The 22,328-nt window shown below is 39.4% G+C and overlaps 1 protein-coding gene across 2 annotated transcripts; it reads left to right on the forward strand.

Annotated features, from left to right (window-relative positions):
- Nucleotides 1–1,176: 1,176 nt before the first annotated feature.
- brpf3a (bromodomain and PHD finger containing, 3a) lies at nucleotides 1,177–22,129 on the forward strand. Of its 2 annotated transcripts, none has more exons than XM_036559233.1 (14): nucleotides 1,177–1,488; nucleotides 3,262–4,128; nucleotides 7,983–8,641; nucleotides 9,578–9,731; nucleotides 10,430–10,561; nucleotides 11,903–12,031; nucleotides 13,176–13,488; nucleotides 13,951–14,223; nucleotides 14,544–15,128; nucleotides 15,715–15,793; nucleotides 15,901–15,986; nucleotides 17,928–18,016; nucleotides 18,094–18,248; nucleotides 19,142–22,129. In XM_036559233.1, exons 2-14 carry the CDS (start codon nucleotides 3,286–3,288, stop codon nucleotides 19,323–19,325), a joined length of 3,681 nt encoding a protein of 1,226 aa, XP_036415126.1. In that variant the 5' UTR covers nucleotides 1,177–1,488; nucleotides 3,262–3,285; the 3' UTR covers nucleotides 19,326–22,129. The 2 variants fall into 2 exon arrangements, with proteins under 2 accessions (XP_036415126.1, XP_036415127.1); XM_036559234.1 differs by having other exon boundaries at nucleotides 15,922–15,986.
- The last annotated feature ends 199 nt before the right edge of the window (nucleotides 22,130–22,328 follow it).

The raw sequence follows: 22,328 nt of genomic DNA on the forward strand, positions 1-22,328 counted from the left end.
ACCTGAAAATGTGAAGTGCCCTCATATTAGCGTTTCTGTATGCAAGCATGCAACCTCACAAATTTGATGTGATGACGTTGAACACCAGTGAAAGTCACAGAACATAGGTCCAAAGTCTGTTGGACCAGAGGTCTTGAGGTCTGGAGTCTGGAGATGCTGCGTCCAAAAACGCATACTACCATGCTAAATAGTTTGTTGAAAATAGTACACCACCAGTAGAAGTTCATTCTTTAATGTAGTATGTATAGTATAATAGTATGTGGTTTTGGATGCAGCCTTAGATTGGGCATAGGGGAATTTGGCCTCTGTGTCATCTCATATTTATACCTCGATGAAAAGAAGTCATGAACTACTTGAGAGTTCATAAATATTCAGGTAGACTTGAAAAAAGGTGAAATACAAATCAAAATATGCTTGAGTTTAGAGGTAGATGATATGTCAAAAATATTACATCATGATACTTAGACATTTTCACGATACACAATATGCACCACAATATTGTTTTTCTGAAAAGTTGGAACAAAGAAAACAGAACCTGTAGTGCTACAAGTAAAACATAATTAACCTACAACAATAATGAGTTTTTGTTAATGTTTCAGAAACTTCTCTGCATTAAGTCTAATTAGATGCTCCGAAAAGCATATTGTCACATAATTTATCATGTTAGCAGTAAAATGTCTTCATGTTGTCTGCCCCTACTTCAGTTACTTCAGGGGTGCCAATAATTGTGGCAAATGGTTCTTAATAATGTTGTTGTTGTTGGTTGTTTGTTTTCTTAGACTAAATTTACTTTAGATAAAGATTAGACATTTTCTCATGTTTCCAGTATGAGATTCATTTTTCAACCCAACTTGATTGATTCTTCTATTTTAAGTTACACATTATTTTAAGTTGTATGTCTTTTTATTTTATATGCATTTAATGTGCATGTATTTTCATTTTTAAGATTCACCTATTTTTATTTAATTTTAAAATGTATTGTGATTTTATTTCGTCTGCGATTTTTTTTTCACTTTATTTGTGGACAAAAATAAAACCCGGATCCTAAAACGCGCGCGAATACAACAGGGAAGTGGGCCCGCGCTGTTTTTCTGCTCGCGCTCGTTCTGCATTGGCTGAAGCCGGGGTTCGGTAGAAGACTGAGCCAATCAGCGTGCAGTGCGAACGGTGCGCGCGGTGAGCCCGGGGCTCGAGCGGTAAGGGGAGGGGGGGAAGAGGGGTTTTCTCGCTTTTTATCTTTCTTTATTCCCTCCTCCTCCTCGTTTTGGGCGGATTTTGAGGGGTGCCAATATTAATTCACATCCCAGCGGTGCTGCCCAGGTTACCGTGCGTCCCGCGCGCCGCGCAGGTGATGCTGGTGCACGGGGACCCGCGCGCAGAAAGACGGCATTTTCCAGACGTTCGGACGGTAAAAGGAGAGACGGTGCATCTTGGACATTGGAGAATGGCTGGAAGGCGCGAGCCGTTTCGCTTGTTGACCATTACACAGTAAGTGCTCTGCTCTCATGCAGCTTATAATGTTGCCGTGCGAATGCATTTGCATTTTAATACAACTTGCACTTGCATTTGCATTCCGTTCAGTGCATTAGACACATACAGGCGGCGTACATGAGCAGCCTCTTCCCTTCTGCTCTTTTCTACATGGACGGTCACACAAACACCGGCCTCAGTCGGCACGAGCAGCACTGATTATGGTTTATTTTGCAGTGTACATGGTCACTCAGGCAGTTTGCTGTTAGCGCTGATGTCCAGATAGCCACTGGCTCTCTGCGCCCTTAAAATGGCTGACTTTCACCCCGTCTTGCTCCTGGATTGGTATTTAGCGCTCTGCAACCAAACTACGTCAAATGGCAGCGGGAAACTACACAGCGCTGCACGCTGACTGGCTCCGGTGAGTCACGTGCATGTTACGTGACCGCGGATTGGTTGGCGCGGGAGGATGCATAATTATTATGTTACTAGGACTACTGAGTGAGAGACATAGAGCTGGCCGTGTTTATATGGAGATATTTGTTTTCTCCAGCTCAGTAATAAATGTGTTATAAATTGTATCCATTGTAAACATTCCACTGGCATGTTTGCATAGGCATTTTTGCGCTTACGGTAAAAAAGTGCATTGTAAACATTAAAGCAGCTGTTCCTGGTCGTTTACAGTCCTACGTTTTGTACAGAATATTTTTTTCATTTATACAAGTATATATCATATTTTCCTATATATCTAATTAGGTACATAGCCCATATGTTCTTAATATGTATCTGTCTAATATGTACAAGTTTATTATTAGATAGTTAAAGTACAAATATACTTTATTTACAAGGGGAAATTTGGGTCCTACCGTAGGAGAAGAATGTGGAACATGATAAGTACACCTATCTACACATGTGCACAGACATCAGTCTGCAAACTGACAGTACTGAGTGAAACATTCACACTCAATGGTGTGTTATATAGTGTTTTGTGGTTTGATATGAAAACATTAAAGGGACATTTTGGCCAACGTTAAAAATGTTACCATTGCTGCATTTACTGGTAACAATCTGACTCACCTCTTACAGCAGTCCCCCAGTGGTCTAAAGACTAGGAAAACTCCTTTCCAATGATGTGTCTTGAAGGTAGAAGTAAATTTTGAGAGACTGTTTTGGGGTGGGTTAGACTGCTTATGGGCAAGCTGTTGGAATTTCTTTTGACTAGCTGTCTGAATAATTCTTTTAAAAAAGAAAAAGTTTGATGAATTGAGGTTAGTACTAGGTCACCCATGCCAGCAAGTACCACAGATGTATGTATTAGCCTCGATCAGTGGCTTGCAATCGTGATTTGTTGAGCATCATAAGGATTCCCAGTGGTATTTACGTAATGCATGCTCCCTATTGTAGTGAGCACTGATGGACAAAAATGCCCAAATGATGAAGAATTATGAATTCCATCAAACCCCTGAGGCTGAGGGGTGCAATGCTGTGCTACAAAATATTCCATAATATTAACAACATATTAAATGCCAGTTTTGGATTGGATTGCCCCTTTCACAGGCATACATAGCATTCTGTGGTGTTGGGACTACATATACCTGGATTAGCATTACACACAAGCGTTATCCTTCTGGGTCGCAGGGGAGCTGGAGCCTAATAATTATTAATTATTAGAAATATTAATAAAATATTTAAATATTAATAAGTTATTGTACATGGGTTATTGTGTGTTTGTTCTCAGAGGCCTGTGAGATTGATTTGTATACTAACAAACATTCATCTAATTTCTTTTAGATAGAAAACAAGAAGACATTTCAAATGAGGAAACTAAAGAAACGTGGTGGTCAGTCTGGAGCCAGCAGGGGCAGAGGAAGGGGCAGGGGCGGGGATACTGCCTCCAGCCAATCAGAACTAGACATTTTGCTCCGTCCGCCATCCCCATGCAGGCTGAACTTCTCTATGACCAGAGAGACGCTGACCTATGCCCAGTCACAGAAGATGGTGGAGGTGGAGCTGGAGGGGAGGATCCACCGGATCAACATTTTCGATCCGCTCGCGGTTGTCACTGAGGATGAACTGCTGGCGCAGGAAGTGCAAGAGTGCAACAGCAACAAAGAAAACAGCGAGCAGGACCTCAGTCATGGCCGTCAAGGACGCAACACCTCTGCTAACAAAGGTAGGAAGAAGGACAGCAGAAATGGAGGCGGCAGGGCAAGACGCTTTGGTTCTCAGCAATTTTCACACCATGAGATCCACCAAACTCAACTTGAAGGATCTTTGCCTAAGCCCACTTTCCGCAAACTGGACACTTTCACTCCTTCTGAGGCCCCATGTCTTCCTGTGGCCTATTATCGCTACGTGGAAAAATCTACAGAAGAGCTAGAGACAGAGGCAGAGTACGATATGGATGAGGAAGACATGGCCTGGCTGGAGATGGTTAATCAGAAGCGAGTTTCAGACGGCCATGCTTCTGTTCCACCTGACACGTTCGAGTTGCTGATTGACCGGCTGGAGAGAGAGTCCATCGTAGAGTCCAGGAGCCAAGCCCTATCTCAAAATACTATTGACGAGGATGCATACTGCTGCGTCTGCATGGATGACGAATGCCTCAACAGCAACGTCATCTTATTCTGCGACATCTGCAACCTGGCCGTGCATCAGGTTACAATTTACAAAATTACAATATCTGCACATAATCATCATCATATCACACATTGTAACTCGTTATCTGTGCAGTTACTTCACAGCTTTTGTCTACTTTTTAATGGTAGATTCAGTCTTGCAATTATATTTATGATTTTTTACACTACCATCAAAACCTCACCTTTTTTTAATTTAAAAACACTACCTTTACATTATGTGAATGTCATTATGAAAAGACCAAAGAAATGGTATAAAATTACTTAATTAAGAACAATATATTCTTATATTAAAGGGCCCACGTCATGGGACACTGAATCCCTAACTTTTTGGAAATAAAAGAGTTTAATGTAGTATGTAAACATTAGGGGTGTAATGGTACGTGTATTCGTCCCGAACTGTCATGGTACTGACGTTGTGGTTCGGAGCATGGAGTCATAGGGAGAATATGCGGTGGCTTATGTGTGAAAATTGATGAATGTAATACAGAACCAAATTTCACATGTGCCATTTCCACCTGGAAACTGGAAGCTGAAGGCAGTAAGCAAGTTAGCAGCAAACCATGCTAAGCTTAGCTGAAGCTGATTGGCATCTGATTGAGTCAGTAACACTATGGCAAGTGCAAATGACACACAAGAGCTAGAAGACCTGCTTGCTTCTTTCAAATCAGCTGTGTGGAAAAATTTCAGGTTCTCAGGGAACTATGACAGCATTGGAGAGCGAAATGCTAAATGGCAAAATGCTACCAGGCTGTACCTGCTGTCCCTCCCTACAAGCAAGGGTGTTTTACTCTGTCTTTTCTTTGCGAGAGTTGGGCTTAAGTTTTTAATGTATAAATATAGCCAAAACGGAACGATTTGAAACACACCTCCTAATGCAGTTTTATTTTTTTTATTATTCTATTTATTTTGTACTTCTATAACATAAGAGATGCTTTTCAGTTTTGAAGCCGAATGAGACCTATTGCCTTTTGTTTTATTCAGCAGCCCTACATAAAAATATGACCAATGCAAGAGTGTGTGTTCACTGTTTACAGTTTACACTTAACTGCTTAACACACTACAGGCTGTACCACCTACCTTGGGGGCTTGTTATATGACACTAGGTGGAACAAACTGTGACTTGCACTACTGTCTGTTCAAAATAAATGAAAAGAAACGTAGTGTTATGCATTTGGGGGATTCTTGTTGCTTTTTTCCTGTTGTACCAAACTTGTACCGAACCATGATGTCCCAACCATGGTGTGAACCAAACCCTGATTTCTGTGTACCGTTACACCCCTAGTAAACATTGGCAATGTTTCAAAATATACCATTCGCTCCCAATTTCATATTTTGAAACTAAGCTGAAAAACCAGCCTGTTATGTATTTGCTGTTATTTGTGATGTTACACAAATGATCACATTTACAGACATCTGCCTATTCAGTCTACAGCAGTTTAGCTCCACCATTCACTCTGAAGTTTCAACCCAGACTGCTTTTTGAATGAGGAACGATACAGGGTATCACTATCAAAGCTCATTTGCATACACCAATCTTAAGGGCACAGTAACAAAAAGAAATACTGCCTTTTTAATTCTAAAAGATAAAAACAAGTGGGGATATGATCACATCAAAAATAATTATCACTATTTTTGGTGCATAAACCCACACAAACATGATAACCTCAGGGGAAAAATAAAATACAAGAATACCGTAGCACAGAGGCCCTTTAACTTACCATTAAGTGAAAAACGTTCCATCTCCTTTAAGGTTACCTTTTTGGAGATAGAAGGTTTTGTTCACAATAATGGTTAACTTAATGGATAACATTATTTTATATGGTCAAACTGTAGTATTTGTTGTTAAGCAGTGCTATACTGAGTGATATTGTTGATTGTTAAATATGACGGTCACTTCTCAGTTTTAGAAAAAAGTTGTTTTTTGCACATTTCCTCAAAATGGTGTTCACAGTCTTGTGACTTTGTGAAATTTGGAGAAAATTGTAGGACTGTCAAGCTCGCTTATTTTTAGAATGCAGACACCAGTGTTGTTTGAAAAGTGGCTCCCATATCCTCATGTGATATTCAGGCAAATCCTCATGTTCATGAAGCATGTTTATTGGTGCTTTGTCATAGAGGTGTGTGAAACGGCTAAATTTGTAATATTATGATACTTCAAGTCGTTGTTATGATGCACGATATGTCATGATATTTATTTTTTCCGACATCTGATAAGTTGGTACAAAGTATGGCCAGATTTGAAAAATACTATCAAAAACTATAAATGCAACGATTTGTATTCAACTTTACATACTGTGCTGCACTAAATTCCATTAAACAGGACCATTTATGCTCTCCTTGTTATCAAACATGCATTTGGTTTGTCACCACTGACGATATCCACAATATACTCAGAAAAGTCTATTGTTGTGTAATTTATCAAGATAAACATAAATATTGTCATGTTATCCAGACCTACGGTGAGATTTCAGCTGATGCCAGTAAGTCAATGGAACTTTAATATTGTCTGGTTTTATTGGTAAAATGATATATTGATTGGGCCCTAAGTTTGTATTATCTTCTCAGGCGTTGAGTAAGTGCTCACCTGAACAGACTCCTTCAGTTTGAAAATGCATAGGAATGAAGTGCACACTATATTGCCAACTGATGTGTGACTTGTGCAAGTGGAAAATTTAGATATTATTGGAATTACAAATAATAATTACTGGTAGTTTAATTTGGAAAATGGATAATTTAGCACGCTCTTTTTATTTTTTCACTACTGCTGGGAAATTTTCGTAACACTATATTCACTTGCATTTGATCTGTCAGTATGTTTACTTAATAATTTCCCAACCTCTGCTTGAGAAAACCCAGTATTTACAATTAACTTTTAGTACCTAGTTGATTAATTAGTCGTTCACTGCAAGTAAAATCAGGTGCTGCTGAACCAATCTATAGTGCTGGAGCTGCTCACAGGAGAAGAGAAACCTATGTATAATAATATCAATATCAATAACTTTACTGAATATTTTTGTTACTTTTTACTGCATTTGTTGTTTTTTTTTTTTTTGCTTTATTTGTTTACAGGCAAAAACACAGTTACTGCCGAGATTACACAATAGGCTTACACAATATAGCACTGTACAGTTTTAACTAGAGATGATACGATAATACTTTTTTTTGTTGCGGATATTGAAATCTTTAGCATCAGCTGATACTGTTTTCTTTAAACTGAGCTTTAAAATGAGCTAAGTCAAGCGCTTCATTTAAGAAAGTAGTCAGCGATCCAGCATTTTCTGCTGATATCGGCCTGATACTGATACTCATTGATATCGAAATGCCATCTCTAGGCTTATACTCACTGTACACATGCATAGATTGTTGTGTAAAGTTGTTTTGAATTGCCAAAATTTCCTCACTTTTTCAAATAATAATGAAGTAAATAAACATTATTTAAAAACATACAGTTTAGTTAGCTTAGTTCATACAGTCCATACAGGAAATTAAGTTGTGAAAGCTGGCAGTTTAATTTTCTTTGTGATGTCACAAAAAATGAATGCATTTACATATATCCACTTGTTCATGTTGAAGTTGCAGCCAATCAGGTCATTTACATATATCATTCTAAGCTAAGCAAGCTAAGCAAAACAAGCTGTTTATTTCTAAGGGATAAAGAATGGCTATAAAAATGAATGATGACAGTTCTTGGTACACAAATCTACACAAAATACTCAGTAGAAAATAAGGGCCCTTTAAAATGCAGACTTTTTTACAGTTAGCAGTTATTATATCGATATTGGCTAGAATGAGGTTAATAATTGGTTACCAGCCCAGAAATTCTATATTGGTGCATCCCAAGTATTTGGCTAACAAAACGTTTCTGTTGATCAGGAATGTTACGGCGTGCCCTATATTCCAGAGGGTCAGTGGCTGTGCCGTCGTTGCCTGCAGTCTCCATCAAGGCCCGTGGACTGTGTTCTGTGTCCAAACCGTGGTGGTGCCTTCAAACAGACAAGCGACGGGCGCTGGGCACACGTGGTGTGTGCCATCTGGATCCCAGAAGTGTGTTTTGCTAACACTGTGTTTCTGGAGCCAATAGAGGGCGTCAGTAACATTCCTCCTGCGAGGTGGAAGCTAACCTGCTATCTGTGCAAGCAAAGGGGGAGGGGCGCATCCATCCAGTGCCATAAAGCTAACTGCTACCGGGCATTTCACGTGACCTGTGCCCAGAGAGCAGGACTCTTCATGAAAATCGATCCAGTGCGTGAGACGGGCACCAATGGCACAACGTTTACCGTGAAAAAAACGGCATACTGTGGGAGTCACTCACCAGCTGCAGCGGAAGGTGAGGAGGATGAAGGTTTTGCAGGTGGTAGGAATAACAGAGGTCAAAGGTCATATACGCTGGGCCCTACGGTGCAGCAGAACCAGCGCGGAAACAAAAAGGCTTCGCCCACGCCACAACAAAAGAAGACAAGGAAGAGTGCAGATGGAGTTTCACGCAAAACAGGAGTGCCGCTTCTCCTCGTGCCCCAAATCCCATCCTACAGGCAAGAGTTAAAGTGGTAGTTTGATGAGTTAGATCAGAAATCAAATTTACACAATTTCCACCATTACCCCAAAAGCAGTCGATCAGCCAAGAAATGTATGATGTCTGAGGTTTGCTTCTTTAGGTTTGCACAGGAGCTATGAGGCCAGGTAGCTGGTAGTGGAACTTAATCCTTGTGTGGTGTTTATGTTTTTGTTACTCAGTGGTCTGGTGGACCCACCGTATTATTGTTTTTCATAACCATAACAATTTATATAAAAATACAAGATGTTTAAAATATTACAAGTGGCCAGTGTAGGGTTCTCCTTTAGCAGCTGTAGCCAGTAAGCAGCCTGTCCATGTTGTCCACCCTCTCACACACACACACACACACATATACAAACACATGCACACATAGACACACACACACTAACAGCAGGCCATGTAGGAGGAGAACAGAGTGAAGGGACACAGCACCTCCAAACTTTTATTCCCTGCAGGTTCACCCCAATACCACATGTGTGATATAAATGTGGAAGGGGCATACAGTGAGAAGTCATTGAAAATGTGTTTTTTTTTTATATATTCTTCATAGAAAATGAGCAAATGCCGAAGAATGTGGGGTTGAAATAATAATGTTTTTTTTATTTTTTTTTTACTGTGGGACTGCAGTTGACTACTAATTCAGTTGAATAGTCCATGCATAAAAATGAACATCACATAGTTAACCACACAAGTGTCACGTCTTGGCTGATCGACCACACTTGGGAAAATTTGATGTATTGCCAAGCAGTCTCATAGTGCACTTCCCCTGTGAGACTCACCCTCACACTGAGATATATGCACTCATTACGAAGTTCATGGCACACATTTAACCCTTTGTACAAAATTCTTGAATATTTGTTTGAAATGAAAGCAAGGCAAAAACAACATTAACTAATCATCTGTTTCATAACAGGCTGAATAAGATTTGCACCGGCGTGTCTGTTCAGAGGAAGAACCAGTTCATGCAGAGGCTCCATAATTATTGGCTGCTGAAGCGTCATTCTCGTAATGGTGTTCCGCTCATCCGCCGGCTCCACTCACACCTTCAGGCGCAGAAAACTGAACAGGTTCCTGAACCTTTAACTCTTTTTCATGGTAGCCATAAAATGCAGTGAACTAGACTTTTGTCTTTGCCGGTGAGCAAGCAAGTTCAACATTTATAAAAGTGTTTATATTTTAATTTTTATTTGAATTATGTTTGTGCTGTGAGATTTTGTGGAGAGGTGTGAATTGTTTTCATAGCAGAGGGTTCTCACTCCTCCCCTTTCACTCCGTTTTGCTCACTAGCAACTCAACACTGTCACAAAATTTTATACACAGTATCCTAGTTAATTTGATAGAAAAATTACAGGGAAAAAGTTTTTTACCTTTTTCAATTTAAAATAGTTGATTTCCATTCCGTCAATATTAAGGAAGTAGGAGCAACAGCTACATCACATTAAATCATTTACAGCTCTATTCATTAACATGGAAATGTTTTGATGTGTCAAATTTATTTTCTGCTTCCAAAAGAATGTTTAAAAGCCGTGAGCTTTTAGAGAACTAGCGTCACATAGAACTATTTTAAACATGCATTTGCTAGACAATTGGTTTTATATTATTGAAAACAGGGATTCCAAACTTTTGAATGGTGAGTACTTAATTATGATAATGAATAAACAGGAAAAACAATTACCTTATTATCACAAATTCTCCATGTATGTGTATACTACATACTGTGTACTACAAAATGAATGCTTTATGGTGTTTTTTTGGACTGTTTCAGAGGGAGCCAGATGCAAGGTTGCAGGCCATTAGAGAGGAGCTGAAATACTGGCAGAAACTGCGTCAGGACCTGGAAAAAGCCCGTCTGCTGATCGAGTTAATCCGCAAGAGAGAGAGGCTCAAACGCGAGCAGGTGTGCACACACCAAACTGTAAAAACTGTAGTTTGTTGAAATATCATTTTTACCCAATTTACCCCCTCACCTATATGTAGTCGGTTAGACCAGACGTGTTAAGCGTCGTAGTAGTGTTGTTTCTTCATTTTAACACTAGAGGCTAATGTAGCTAACAAGAAATGGAAACTGATAATCCAGCACTGTGCAAACTGCATGACTAAAGGCCAATTAGTAGTTCAGGTGACAAGCGTCACTCAACAAAAAAAATGACGTAAAAGAGACAACATTTGTGTCTGCAAGGGTGGCACAGACCTTGCTGCGTACATCAAAAAATGTGAAAGGGCGCAGATGTTGTCGCACACTCTGATTGGGTAGAAACTCAAAGTTCTACGTTCTGGATTGTTGCCGTGGGCTGTGTCTACATTCTCACTGCTTTGCTGCTTTCAGAAACAACAGGTTGCCAGCTATTCAGAACTAGGATCAATATACATATATAAGACCATTTGTTCTCCTTTTTAAATCTTTTTCTGTGACTGCGATTACTTTAAAAAGCTGTCCAAGCAGAAAATGCACCCCACAGCAGTGTAATTTCCCCCCTCACTGTACTTTCAGATTAACCAGAATTTTTGGGAAAACCATGATTCTGACAACCATGCGTGATGGAGAAAAAACTCATGAGTGAAACATGCGTAGGGGAAACAACTAGTATATCTGGTTGCCATAACGACCCTGCAGATTGAAATCACTACTGTTAATCGAGTTTGACTGTAGCAGCTGTTTTCAGACTGTTTTGTGTGGGTTCACTGCTGTTTCATTAGCTGCATCATCATACAAGTTTTCATAGAAACTACAGATGATGTCCTATTCTGACATTTTGTCTCTGGCTCAGGACTATGAATTGCCTCAAAAAACAAAGAGTTGTTTAATAATCTCAAGTAGTCTTGCCTGGGTTGTTTCTTTCACTGTAAGTCACATGATGAATAAAAATGAATAATAGTAAGTTACAGTAGCATTGGCCATCTTTGTCCATACTTTTGTTAATTTCTATAGATAACTGTATGTCATAGTGTCAGAACCACATTAGTAATATGTTTGCACGAAGCTAATTGGTGGGATTTCAATACTTTTTGGCTACATTACCCCTGTATCCCCAGTTAAAAACTACAGATGCAAACTTCAGACATAAAACATGTTGGTTGATTGACTACATTTGGGGAAGAAGAAGGAAACTTGGGTAAATTAGATTTTTTTCTGACTTATGACTCTCTAGTTATATTTTCACAACTTGTTCCTCCTCTGGGGAGATTGCAGTGCCCAAAACCCAACTAATTCAACCTTCAATCCACTTTCAATGTGTAGATGAAGCTGCAGCAGGCGGCTCTGGAGCTTCAGTTGACTCCCGCTCTGGTTCTGTTGCGCTCCACGCTTGAGCAACTGCAGGAGAAGGACACTGCCCACATCTTCACTTCACCCGTTAACCTGAAGGAGGTAAAAGCAAGCCAAAAGAGCACCAAACAGTCATCTCTCTGACCTAAATCTCCGTTTCTGTGGGCTAAATAAGATATTTTCACTGTGGAATTTAACAGACAGTTTAGCATGTTTGGATTCATCTGGGGCAGAGGTAGGCCTGTGTCTTAAGTGTTGACTCCTCTGTGATGGTGTTCTTGGTCAATTAAGAATCTGTCACTGTGTGTAAAATAAGCACAGCACACGGTTAAATATGTTATGAAATAAGAGAACATCATAACGCAGCCAGCATAGTAGTAAAGAACGGAATTGTGAATGACACACAAACTTTACCAACAGAGGACATGATCTTAACTGTGTGTTTTCCCTGAAACTTGGAGCTGTTTTGTCTGATACCTGAATGATGCTGTGATGGGAGGATATATTAAAAACGCTTGGTGCTCTGTACTGTTTCTGTGGCAACACAATTAATCGTCACTGTACACAGGCCTAGTATTTACTTATTTGTTTATGTTTAGATTTGCGTTACATTTAACATTAGATATTTTGCATATACTCACTGTGTTTAGTACATGTAGCTAGAGTTTCTATATGTATTTTAGCATTGTTCTGTTTTACTGATCGTATTATTTATGTGCATCAGTCGTAGCCTCGGTACCGAAGAGCAAGGTGGATGCAATGGAAAATTAAAATGTAAAAAAAAATATATTTTGTTTGTGTGCACTTTGGAATTCGTAAAAACAGTTTCAAGCAGTTAGATTGCCAACTGTGCAAACAGAGTTTAACTTACACTACAGTTTTAAAAATGATGAACCACTTACAAAAACACAAGAGTATAAGGTGTTGTCATCCTAAATTGCAGCTTTGTTGCTGGCCATGTTTAAAACATACGGTCATATGCAAAAGTTACATGTTTTTTGGTTTTCTAAGTAAAAATAAGTTAACACATCCTGTACAGGGGACATACTTAAATATGCCATTTTCCTGTAAGTCTTAGCACACAATTTTTATGTATTTGTTGAGTTTGACCTATTGGAGAAAAATAAACATAACATACAACTTTTGCATAGGACTATGAATACATGTATAGCGAAATGAAAGGTTACATTTAAAATTCAAGTTAGGTTTAAATTCTCTGGTTGACTCTCTTCATTCTGTTTTTTAGGTTCCAGATTATCTGGAGTTTGTTTCTGAACCCATGGATTTCTCCACCATGCGAGAGAAGCTAGAAGCCCACAAGTATTGCTCAGTGTCGGATCTTGAGGCAGATTTTAACCTCATGGTGTCCAACTGCCTAAGGTACAACTCCACAGATACGGTGTTCCACAAGGCTGCCATGCAACTGCGGGAGGTAGGGGGCGCTATCTTAAGGCACGCCCAACGCCAGGCTGTCAGTGTGGGATTGGACCCCAAAACAGGAATGCATCTGCCAGACTCAGCGGGAAAAACAAATTCAAACCAGTCATGCTGGGATGATGGTGAGTACTGTGAACTTTTAGACCACTAGGGGGACTTAAATAGGGCAGGACCCGAATATTCAACTATTCTGATATTCGTTCATTGGCTCAAAGGAGCAACAGAATAAACTACAGTAGTACAAGTGCCACCATGAGCTCTGAAGTGAAAGAGAGCATTAGTGTTAATGTATGTTTTTTCCGAAGTTGACGTTGCTTTTTTGTATCAAAACTCAGACTTGGTGTGACAAGGGGTTTGCGCCCCCTCTAGTGGAAAAGGAAACTGTGCTATATATACTGAATAATAAATTTCACACCATTTATTGATTTTTCAAATTTGCTTTTTCATTCCTGCCCTACGTTTTGAAGTCCATCATTAAAGGCCACTGAGATGCTTTCTTGTTAAAGTATTTTATAAAATTTTAAGCAGAAACGTTTTGTCACATAGTTGTCAGTGTTCTTTTCCTCTGTAACCTCTCTGTGTAGTGGACACTCTGCTGGATGGTGCAAACAGAGTCCACATGTCGCCAAAGGACCAACTGAAGGTGCTTTTAGACAAGCTGGACACAGTAACATCCATGCGCACCAGTGGGGGGCGCACTAAACGCATGAGGCTGCTGCGGCGGGAGATCAACAGCATCCGGCACAAACTCAGCCACCAGCGAAGAACATCAGGACTGCTTGACCGCAACACCAAGGAGGAAGAGGAGGGGGAGGAAGAAGGGCACAACGAGAAAATTGATTACACAGCCATTCCAGGTAATCGCTGCCGTTAAAATCTTACAATTTTACATCACCTTTAAATTTTAAATCACTTTTACTATTTTAATATTATTGTAGTTCTGCATTTGTTTCATATTGTTATGTATTCAAATGCTTGTTCACAAAATTCAGCAGCTGCCGATTGGCTTCTATTTTATAGATCACTCTATTTATTTTATTTGAATAACCCTATACGTTAGTGATTAAACATCCCATTGTGTCACCCATTGAGACCCAATAAACTAGCCATATACTAGCCTTTATCAAACAATCTGATAAAATTTAGTTTAAATGCTATTTTGCCTTCTTTTTTCCAGAATCCACAAAATCATCATCTCAGAAACCTCTAGAGCCCACCTGTTCCACTTCCTCCCCTTTACCTGGTGATGCTCCACCAAATGCTCCGATATTCTGTCTGGAGACAGGAGGGACCACAACCTCCAGCCAGTCCAACAAACGGCAGGGAGGCAGGGGCCGGGGGCGAGCGAGGGGAAGAGGGAGGGGTCACAGTGAAGCTGGTGGACAGACAGAGGTGGAAGACGACATGTTTCAGTCAAAAGAAAACAGACTGACGGTGGCTCCAAGTCCCAAGGAGGCAGAGCCTGTTAACGGAGTTTCTTCTCTGGAGAGCCCCCCTGCATCACCCAAGCTGGGAGTGGGTCGCCGCACCTCTATCCTCTTTAAAAAAGCTAAAAATGGTGCTAGGCTATCTAAAAGCAGTCCTGTTCTTCTCCAGAACGGACTCAGCGCTGAAGAAATGTCTGAACAACTGCCTCAGGCGAATTTACTGTCAGCTCCGCCCACCCCAAAATCCTCTCCTCCCTCCCCACACCAGCTACGCTCCAGAGCGGCCAGCCCCGACAGCGAAACAGAGCGGTCCCGCTCACCCCCCAACCAAAATGGTGTGGGAATTACCTGTCTACTACTTAAGGGAATATTCTGTCAAAAACATTACATTTACAGTTTTTCCCCAAAACATGTTTGGAGTCTACAGTTTGATTCTTTAGTTGTTGCAAGGCTAATGTGGCTAGTAAGTAATAAGCATTGAATTGTAGCATCACACACTTGCCTTAAACCAGGTTAAGTTGTTAAGTAGTTTCAAATAGACATTCTTATGTGGTTTCTGATGCTGTATGACATACTGTTATCTATACAAATGGACAGTAGAGACAAAATTCAGGCTTTGAAACTGTTGCTACTGCTGTTTTCAGCTATGCTGTTTAGCTATTCTTAAAGATAACAATATGCCATACAGAGTGAAAAGCCACATAAGCAAGTCTGTTTTAGATTACTTAACTACTCAACACAGCTCCACTGCAAAACTGAAGAAGTAAACTTCAGGTGTCAAACTTGTCTTGGCTGATCAACTATATTTGAGCTAAGGGGGTAAATAAAAAAAAAATTACCAAACTATTCCTTTAAGCTGTAATTACTGGCCAGTGAGCATAGAGTAAAATGTTACTATGTTTGAATACTGTTTTTTTTCAGGCCTGACAAACGGTGTAAAGAAACAGAGGGATAGCTCACCGGACTCAGAGAATTCTTCTCCTGCTTACCAAAACCTCAGGTAAGGTCACTTACACTGGCTTGTTTGATGCATAGAAACAGCTAGAGATAAAACTTTAAATATTTTAACTGTCATATTTTATTTTTTGTTGCACTTTCAATGATTAGTTCTTCACCTCCCAAACGCAGTCGAGGAAAACCAGCTCTAAGTAAAGTTCCAGCAGCAGAGGGAGAGAACACAGAGGCTGATTCAGGTATAAATCATTAGATGTCTCATATTATCTTAAGTCGAGATTGTGTTATAAGATCCAAGATAAAAATGGCCCCCTCCTGATTTTCTCTGTTGTTTTGCATAGTCATACTTAATTGTTTCAGACCCAATATGTAATGTAAGACAAAGATAACCTGAGTAAACCCAACGTACAGTTTTCTATCATTTTATTTGTTGAAGGAAACAAATCTGCCCTGTGGGAAAAAGTAATTGCTTCCTTACTCAGTGAGGCAGTTAACCAAATTTAGTTATAAACTGAGATAAAATAGACAAACCTAGTACCCGGGCTTGATTCTGCCAGCCCTTTGGAATCTAAATATCACTTAAATAGAATCTTACCAGCAATATCAATCAGCACACTATGCTATGATCAAATTCCAGAAGAGATGACAAAGACAGGTACTGAAATATATCAGTATGGAAAGAGTTACAAAGCTCTCAGACACCAGCGAACCACAGTGAGAGCCGTTATGTCCAAATGGAGAAAACCTGGAACAACAGCGACAGTTCATTCAGGAAGTCACAAAAGAACCCATGTATCTAAGGATCTGCAGGCCTCGCTCGCCTCAGACAAGGTCAGCATAATAACACCATCATTAGAAAAAGACCAGGCAGAGAGAAACATAAAGGCTCGTTTCTCATTTGCCAAAAAAATACCTTGACCCCCAAACCTTTTAAAGTAAAGTTCTGTGTATTAATGAGTTGAAAGTGGAACTTTTTGTAAGAATGAGGTCCTGTTACATCTGGCACAAAGCTAACACAGCATTCCACAATAAGAACATCATCACAGCTGTCAGCAGTGCTTATGTGATGGTGTGGGGATGCTTTGCTGCTACAGGGCCTGGGCAACATAATTGAGGGAACTATAAATTGTGTTCTCCCCCCGAAAATCCGACAGGAAAAGGTCTAGTAGGGGTGAGGGACTTGGCAAAAATATCTTATTGTGATATTTAAAAACTTTCCTGATAGACAGTAATTATCACACAGACACAATGCATGAGTAGTGCCACATTAAGAACTGCCATCAAAAACTTTGGGCACAATTATTTGTATTCAACATTTCACATACTGTACTGCACTAAATTCAGTTAAACAGGTCTAATTGTTTTAATGAAACATTCGGTCAGTGTTCTTTAAGTATGGATAGAATCCACAATGTTCTCACAAAAGCATATTACTTATCATGATAATAGTATTTATCATGATAATGATAAAATATCATCATATTGCCCACCGCTAATGTCCAGTCATCAGTCCGTGATCTAAAGCTAAAGCACTGTTGGGTTATGCAGCAAGACAGCGATCCAAAGCACAAGAGCAAGTCCACCTCTGACAAGCTCAAAAGAAACAAAATTAAGGTTTTGAAGAGGCCTGGTCAAAGCCTGGCTGTTCAAAGGTCAGTTCAAAAGTTTGGTTCAGTATGGCTGAATTAAATCAATTCTGCCATGAATAGTGGGCTAAAATTCCACCACAGCAATGTGAAAGGCTTATGTACAGTTATAGGAAGTGTTTGGTTGTGGTTAATTTCATTAATTAAATTTAGAGGGGCTGTTACTTTTCCACATGTGTGATATGTGTTGCAAAACTTTTTTCCTTCAGTAAATGAACCAATCATGTGTTTTATGTTTCTTCATGTTCTCCTTTTCTTATATTGCATTTTTATTGAGGATCTGAAACCATGTCTGGGGGCAAATATGCAAAACTAGAAGGAATCAAACACTTCTTTACAGCACTGTATTTAAGCATTCAAGAAACATTTGACTTAAAAAAGGGAAGCATGTCTCTATTTTCAAAGTCTTAGGCATATAGTGTGTATGAATACTTCTTATTATTATTAATTATTCATAATTAATATCAGTGAATGAATTATGTAAATATATTAGAAGATAATCTCAGATATCTTATGAATTTATCTTACGTCTAGCCAGGAGCAGTTCCCAGAAAGGTGACGACCTGGAGCCTCTGAGTTTGGTTTGGGCAAAATGCAGAGGATACCCCTCATATCCTGCAATGGTAAGCTTCACATTCTTCAGTCAGAGTCATTCCTTTAGTGAGTCATTCACACATGCACTATTGCTGTTTTTCTGCAGACGGTAGACCCAGACATGCCTAAAGAGGGAATCCTTCATAATGGCATCCCAATCCCTGTGCCTCCTAAAGAGGTGCTGAAACTGGGCGAGCGCCGGCGGGCTGAGACTGAGGATAAACTTTTCCTTGTATTGTTCTTTGACACAAAGAGAACTTGGTAAGGGGATCAGTTTGACATTAAAGGGCTCATATTCTATATTTTTCTTATGTATTTTTTTCTATATTTCTTCCCTTTTATTTTCTCCCACTTACGCGCTTTGTGTGGTCTATGTGTACCAAAGACATACATCATCATCTAAACCGCTTATCCTTCTGGGTCGCGGTGGGGTGCTGGAGCCTATCCCAGCTGTCATTGGGCGGAAGGCAGGATACACCCTGGACAGGTCGCCAGTCCATCGCAGGGCAGACAGACAGACATACACATTCATACACACACTCACACCTAGGGGCAATTTTAGCACGTCCAATCGGCCTGATTGCATGTCTTTGGACTGTGGGAGGAAACCGGAGTACCCGGAGGAAACCCACGCAGACACGGGGAGAACATGCAAACTCCACACAGAAATGACCCTGGTCGCCCGGCCGGGAATCGAACCCAGGCCCTTCTTGCTGTGAGGCGACAGAGCTACCCACTGCGCCACCGTGCTGCCCGTCGTAATTTATTTTTACATGATCATTTTCCAACCTCTCTTTATCCCTTAGAACAGGCATGTTATTACTGTGTTATTAAGGCTGATTTACAGTCAGAGCTAAACTGCTGTAGGCTAAATTATTGGATATATGTAAATGTGTTTGTTTTCCTGACATTCCAAAAACTGAGGAGTACATTTTGAAACTTCAGCAGTGTTTACATACTACATTAAACTCCTTCCATTACTCGTTAGCAACATTTGCCTTGTAACTCAACTGCAACACTAAAGTAACTTCAGGCACCAAACATGTCTTTGCTGATGAACTACATTTGGGGTAAGGTAGAAATCGTGTAAATGTAATTTTTTTTATTAAGATTCATCCTCTTAAACAAAGTGCCCTCTGTTATTAACCCAACAGGCAATGGCTGCCACTGGATAAACTCCATCCGATGGGGGTTGACGACACCGTGGATAAGCTCCGCCTGATGGAGGGAAAGAAACGAAATGTGCGGAAGTCTGTGCACATGGCGTACGAGCGTGCGATGACACACCTCAGTCATGTACGGGAAAATGCTGACTTCAGCCCGTCCTCTTTCATGTAAACCGCTTCTGGACGTGATATGACTGAAACAGACTGCTGCACTGCGGTGAAGTGAATGTTGGGAAATGATTGGGGAAATAATAATGATGATTTCAAAAAGTAACTTTAGCAGGAAATTCCCTTAATCTGTACTCTGTATTCCAGAAATGAAGAAAAGTCCCATTGAAATTATGTTTTAAACTAATTTATATAAATATTTTATTCTCTCTGTCAAAATGATTGTTGATAATTTTACATTTCATTTTCCACATAGAGGTACATTAAAATGTGCAGTGTGAGTTCAGTTTTGACAAACCTCACTGGTGGCCAGCTGTACCAGCTATTTGGAAATTCAAACGTAGGCTAATTATAGCATTATTATTTATTTGTTATTTATTAGCTACAAGATTGTACATTACTAAATCAGAACAGCTTTCTTCATGCAAATGTTGGTTTTAATAAGAGCTTAACTGCTAATGTTACACTTTTAATATGCTAGGCCCACTTACTAGAACTGATATAGAAAAATCTGGACTGATGCTGCCATTGTGGTGGTTGGACAGAAACCGTTATTTTGAAAAGTTCAGAGAGTTTTTGAAAATATCAAAATCAATGAATAAACATTGATATTGAATTATATTCAGTTCACTTAAAAACAAAAATATTTGTTGTTTTGTTCAATATTTAATTTTTTTCATGGGATGACATCTCAGTGTAAAATGTTTCCATTGTAGATTGTTGATTGATTGGTTATACAGCGTTTTCCTTTATCATAGTGTACGATCTACAAATGACTCCCTACTCACTATAACAGTCAATACGTAGGGCACAAAATAGTTCTCTATGTCTTACTTTGCGGCACACTGCTGGTGATTAAATCACTCAGAGTCAGCTGTCCTGTAGAAAATTGGTCGCTGGTGGGTGTTCCAAACCAAGTGTGGACAGGCAGCGAGTTTGACTCAGTTGCTTGGTGAAACAGGGAACAGGAACCAATATAAACTAGCAGTCAGCCTACGTAGGCTATGTTTATTCACTTCGAGGCAAATTAAGAATGCTGAAGTTCTCGTTTTTTTTTTTTTTTCAATGCAATCTCCATCTGACATGAAATCTCTAGTCAACTTAACTGTTTTAATCTCACTTTGTTGAAACCCCTGTTTAAGATGACATAATTTAGGTGTATCAAGAAAGAAACATATTCCAGACGAATTTCATTATCAGAGCATCGATCAAAAAAATCAGTGTATGTAGCTATTACTCACGACTAGACTAAGCTAAGCCATCAGTAAGCCTAAAACTTCAATGGCATGTTCATCATAGAAATGAAGACTTGCTAAAAGAACGCTGTTCAAAATATGGAGTTATGGAATAGCTGAAATTTGAGGGGAGGACCATGCCTGAAACCCCTTCTCTTTTCAATCTAACGCCCTTCCGTTACCTTCCGTTTCCTGTGATAAAGTTTTCCCAAACCCACCGACAACCTATCTCCTCGCTGTTCTTCAGTCCTATGTTATTCAGTCCCCCCCCAACCTCAGTCAGTCACCCTTCATACTAGCTCCAAATGTAAGAAGACACGGTCCACAAACTTGCAAATTGTTAATGTTGTTTTTTTTTCAACAAATGAGCTGTCATCCTGCACAAGAAAAAAGTCATGCTTTCAACAAATGACTTGGTATATATTAATTTCTACAGAGTCTTCTCCATTTTCAAGTAAACAGAACAAATCAAGGTCAGTGTAGCATGTTCCATGGAACATCACAATATCTTTTTGTATTGGTTATTGCAGCACCATGATACTGCTCGTACTTCCCTTTTAATGTTGCTGGCTCTCATCAAAAATTGAATGACTTCCAGCTGCCTTGAAAGTTTTGGTGCCGGCAGTGTGTACGCAGGGTTATGGAGAGCTTTTTAGGATTCAGCATTAATTTTACTAGCTAAATATGTACTTACGGATTGGTGGGTGCAACTGAATTTAGTAAAATGATCATTTGAAACTAAGTAGTGGTAAAATTCTGAGGCAGTTGAGAGCCTTTCTCATGTGGAGTTGTGTAACAACAAGCCTTTTAAAAATTTGCTAGGTAGGTACTTTTTGTGAAACATCTGGGTGAAGTGCATGTTGGAGCTAAAAATTTGTAGGTTAAGTGGCTGAATATGATGGTGTCCAAAAGTCTTGGTGTATTTTTACTTTATGTTCCACTTGCTGTTACCGGTTTTAACATGCATTACAGACCTTAACCTTAGTTATTCAGCACACTGAAATTACATTTGCCAATTCCATGTTTTATGGCTCTATTTTTATGAAAATACCCAAATATCCAAATATTTCTGTTCATCATGTCAGAATGTAATGAAGTTTATTTACTGGAAGGTTCTGGTGACTGGTACAAGCGTCACTAAGCGCTAGATTTTGGGGGCTGTCTCTACTTTTGTACATATGAATGCATGTATGTAGAGCATATGCATATGTGGTTTTTGAAAACAAAAATGTAAATTAAGTAATGCCAAGATTTGTACATTTCATTTTAATTTATATTGTGTGGTTATAGAATTGTTATTTAATAGTAACTAAGGAGATTTAATTTAACAATGCTCTGCAAAGCATTATAATGTTGAGAAAGTATCACTGCATATATGAGATTGTTCCTTAGCAGTCTAAAGTGGATAAAGATAGAAAAGAAATAATAAAGTAGTCTCTTGGATAATGCATACACAGTAAAACAGAAAAAGGTGTTTGTTTTTTTTTAAAGCCTGTGAAAACAGCTAATTGTACCAAAAACATGTCCAAAACAGTATTTTCTCAGAAGAGAAATAAATACACTGTTGAGTCTATGATTTGATCCAAATTTTTTTCACTGTACCTTGTGTCAATACATTATTTCATGCAAGCATCTTTAAAAGGTACAATACTGTGCAAAACTCAGAGACCACCCTTCAAAACGGCCTTAAGTACATGTAATTCAGGAACACAGCAGAGAATATATTTAACAGAGTATTACACAAAAGCATCAACAACTAAATATAATAACAA

The sequence above is a fragment of the Colossoma macropomum genome, unplaced genomic scaffold, assembly GCF_904425465.1.
Source record: "Colossoma macropomum unplaced genomic scaffold, Colossoma_macropomum, whole genome shotgun sequence".
NCBI classification, from domain to species: Eukaryota; Metazoa; Chordata; class Actinopteri; order Characiformes; family Serrasalmidae; genus Colossoma; species Colossoma macropomum.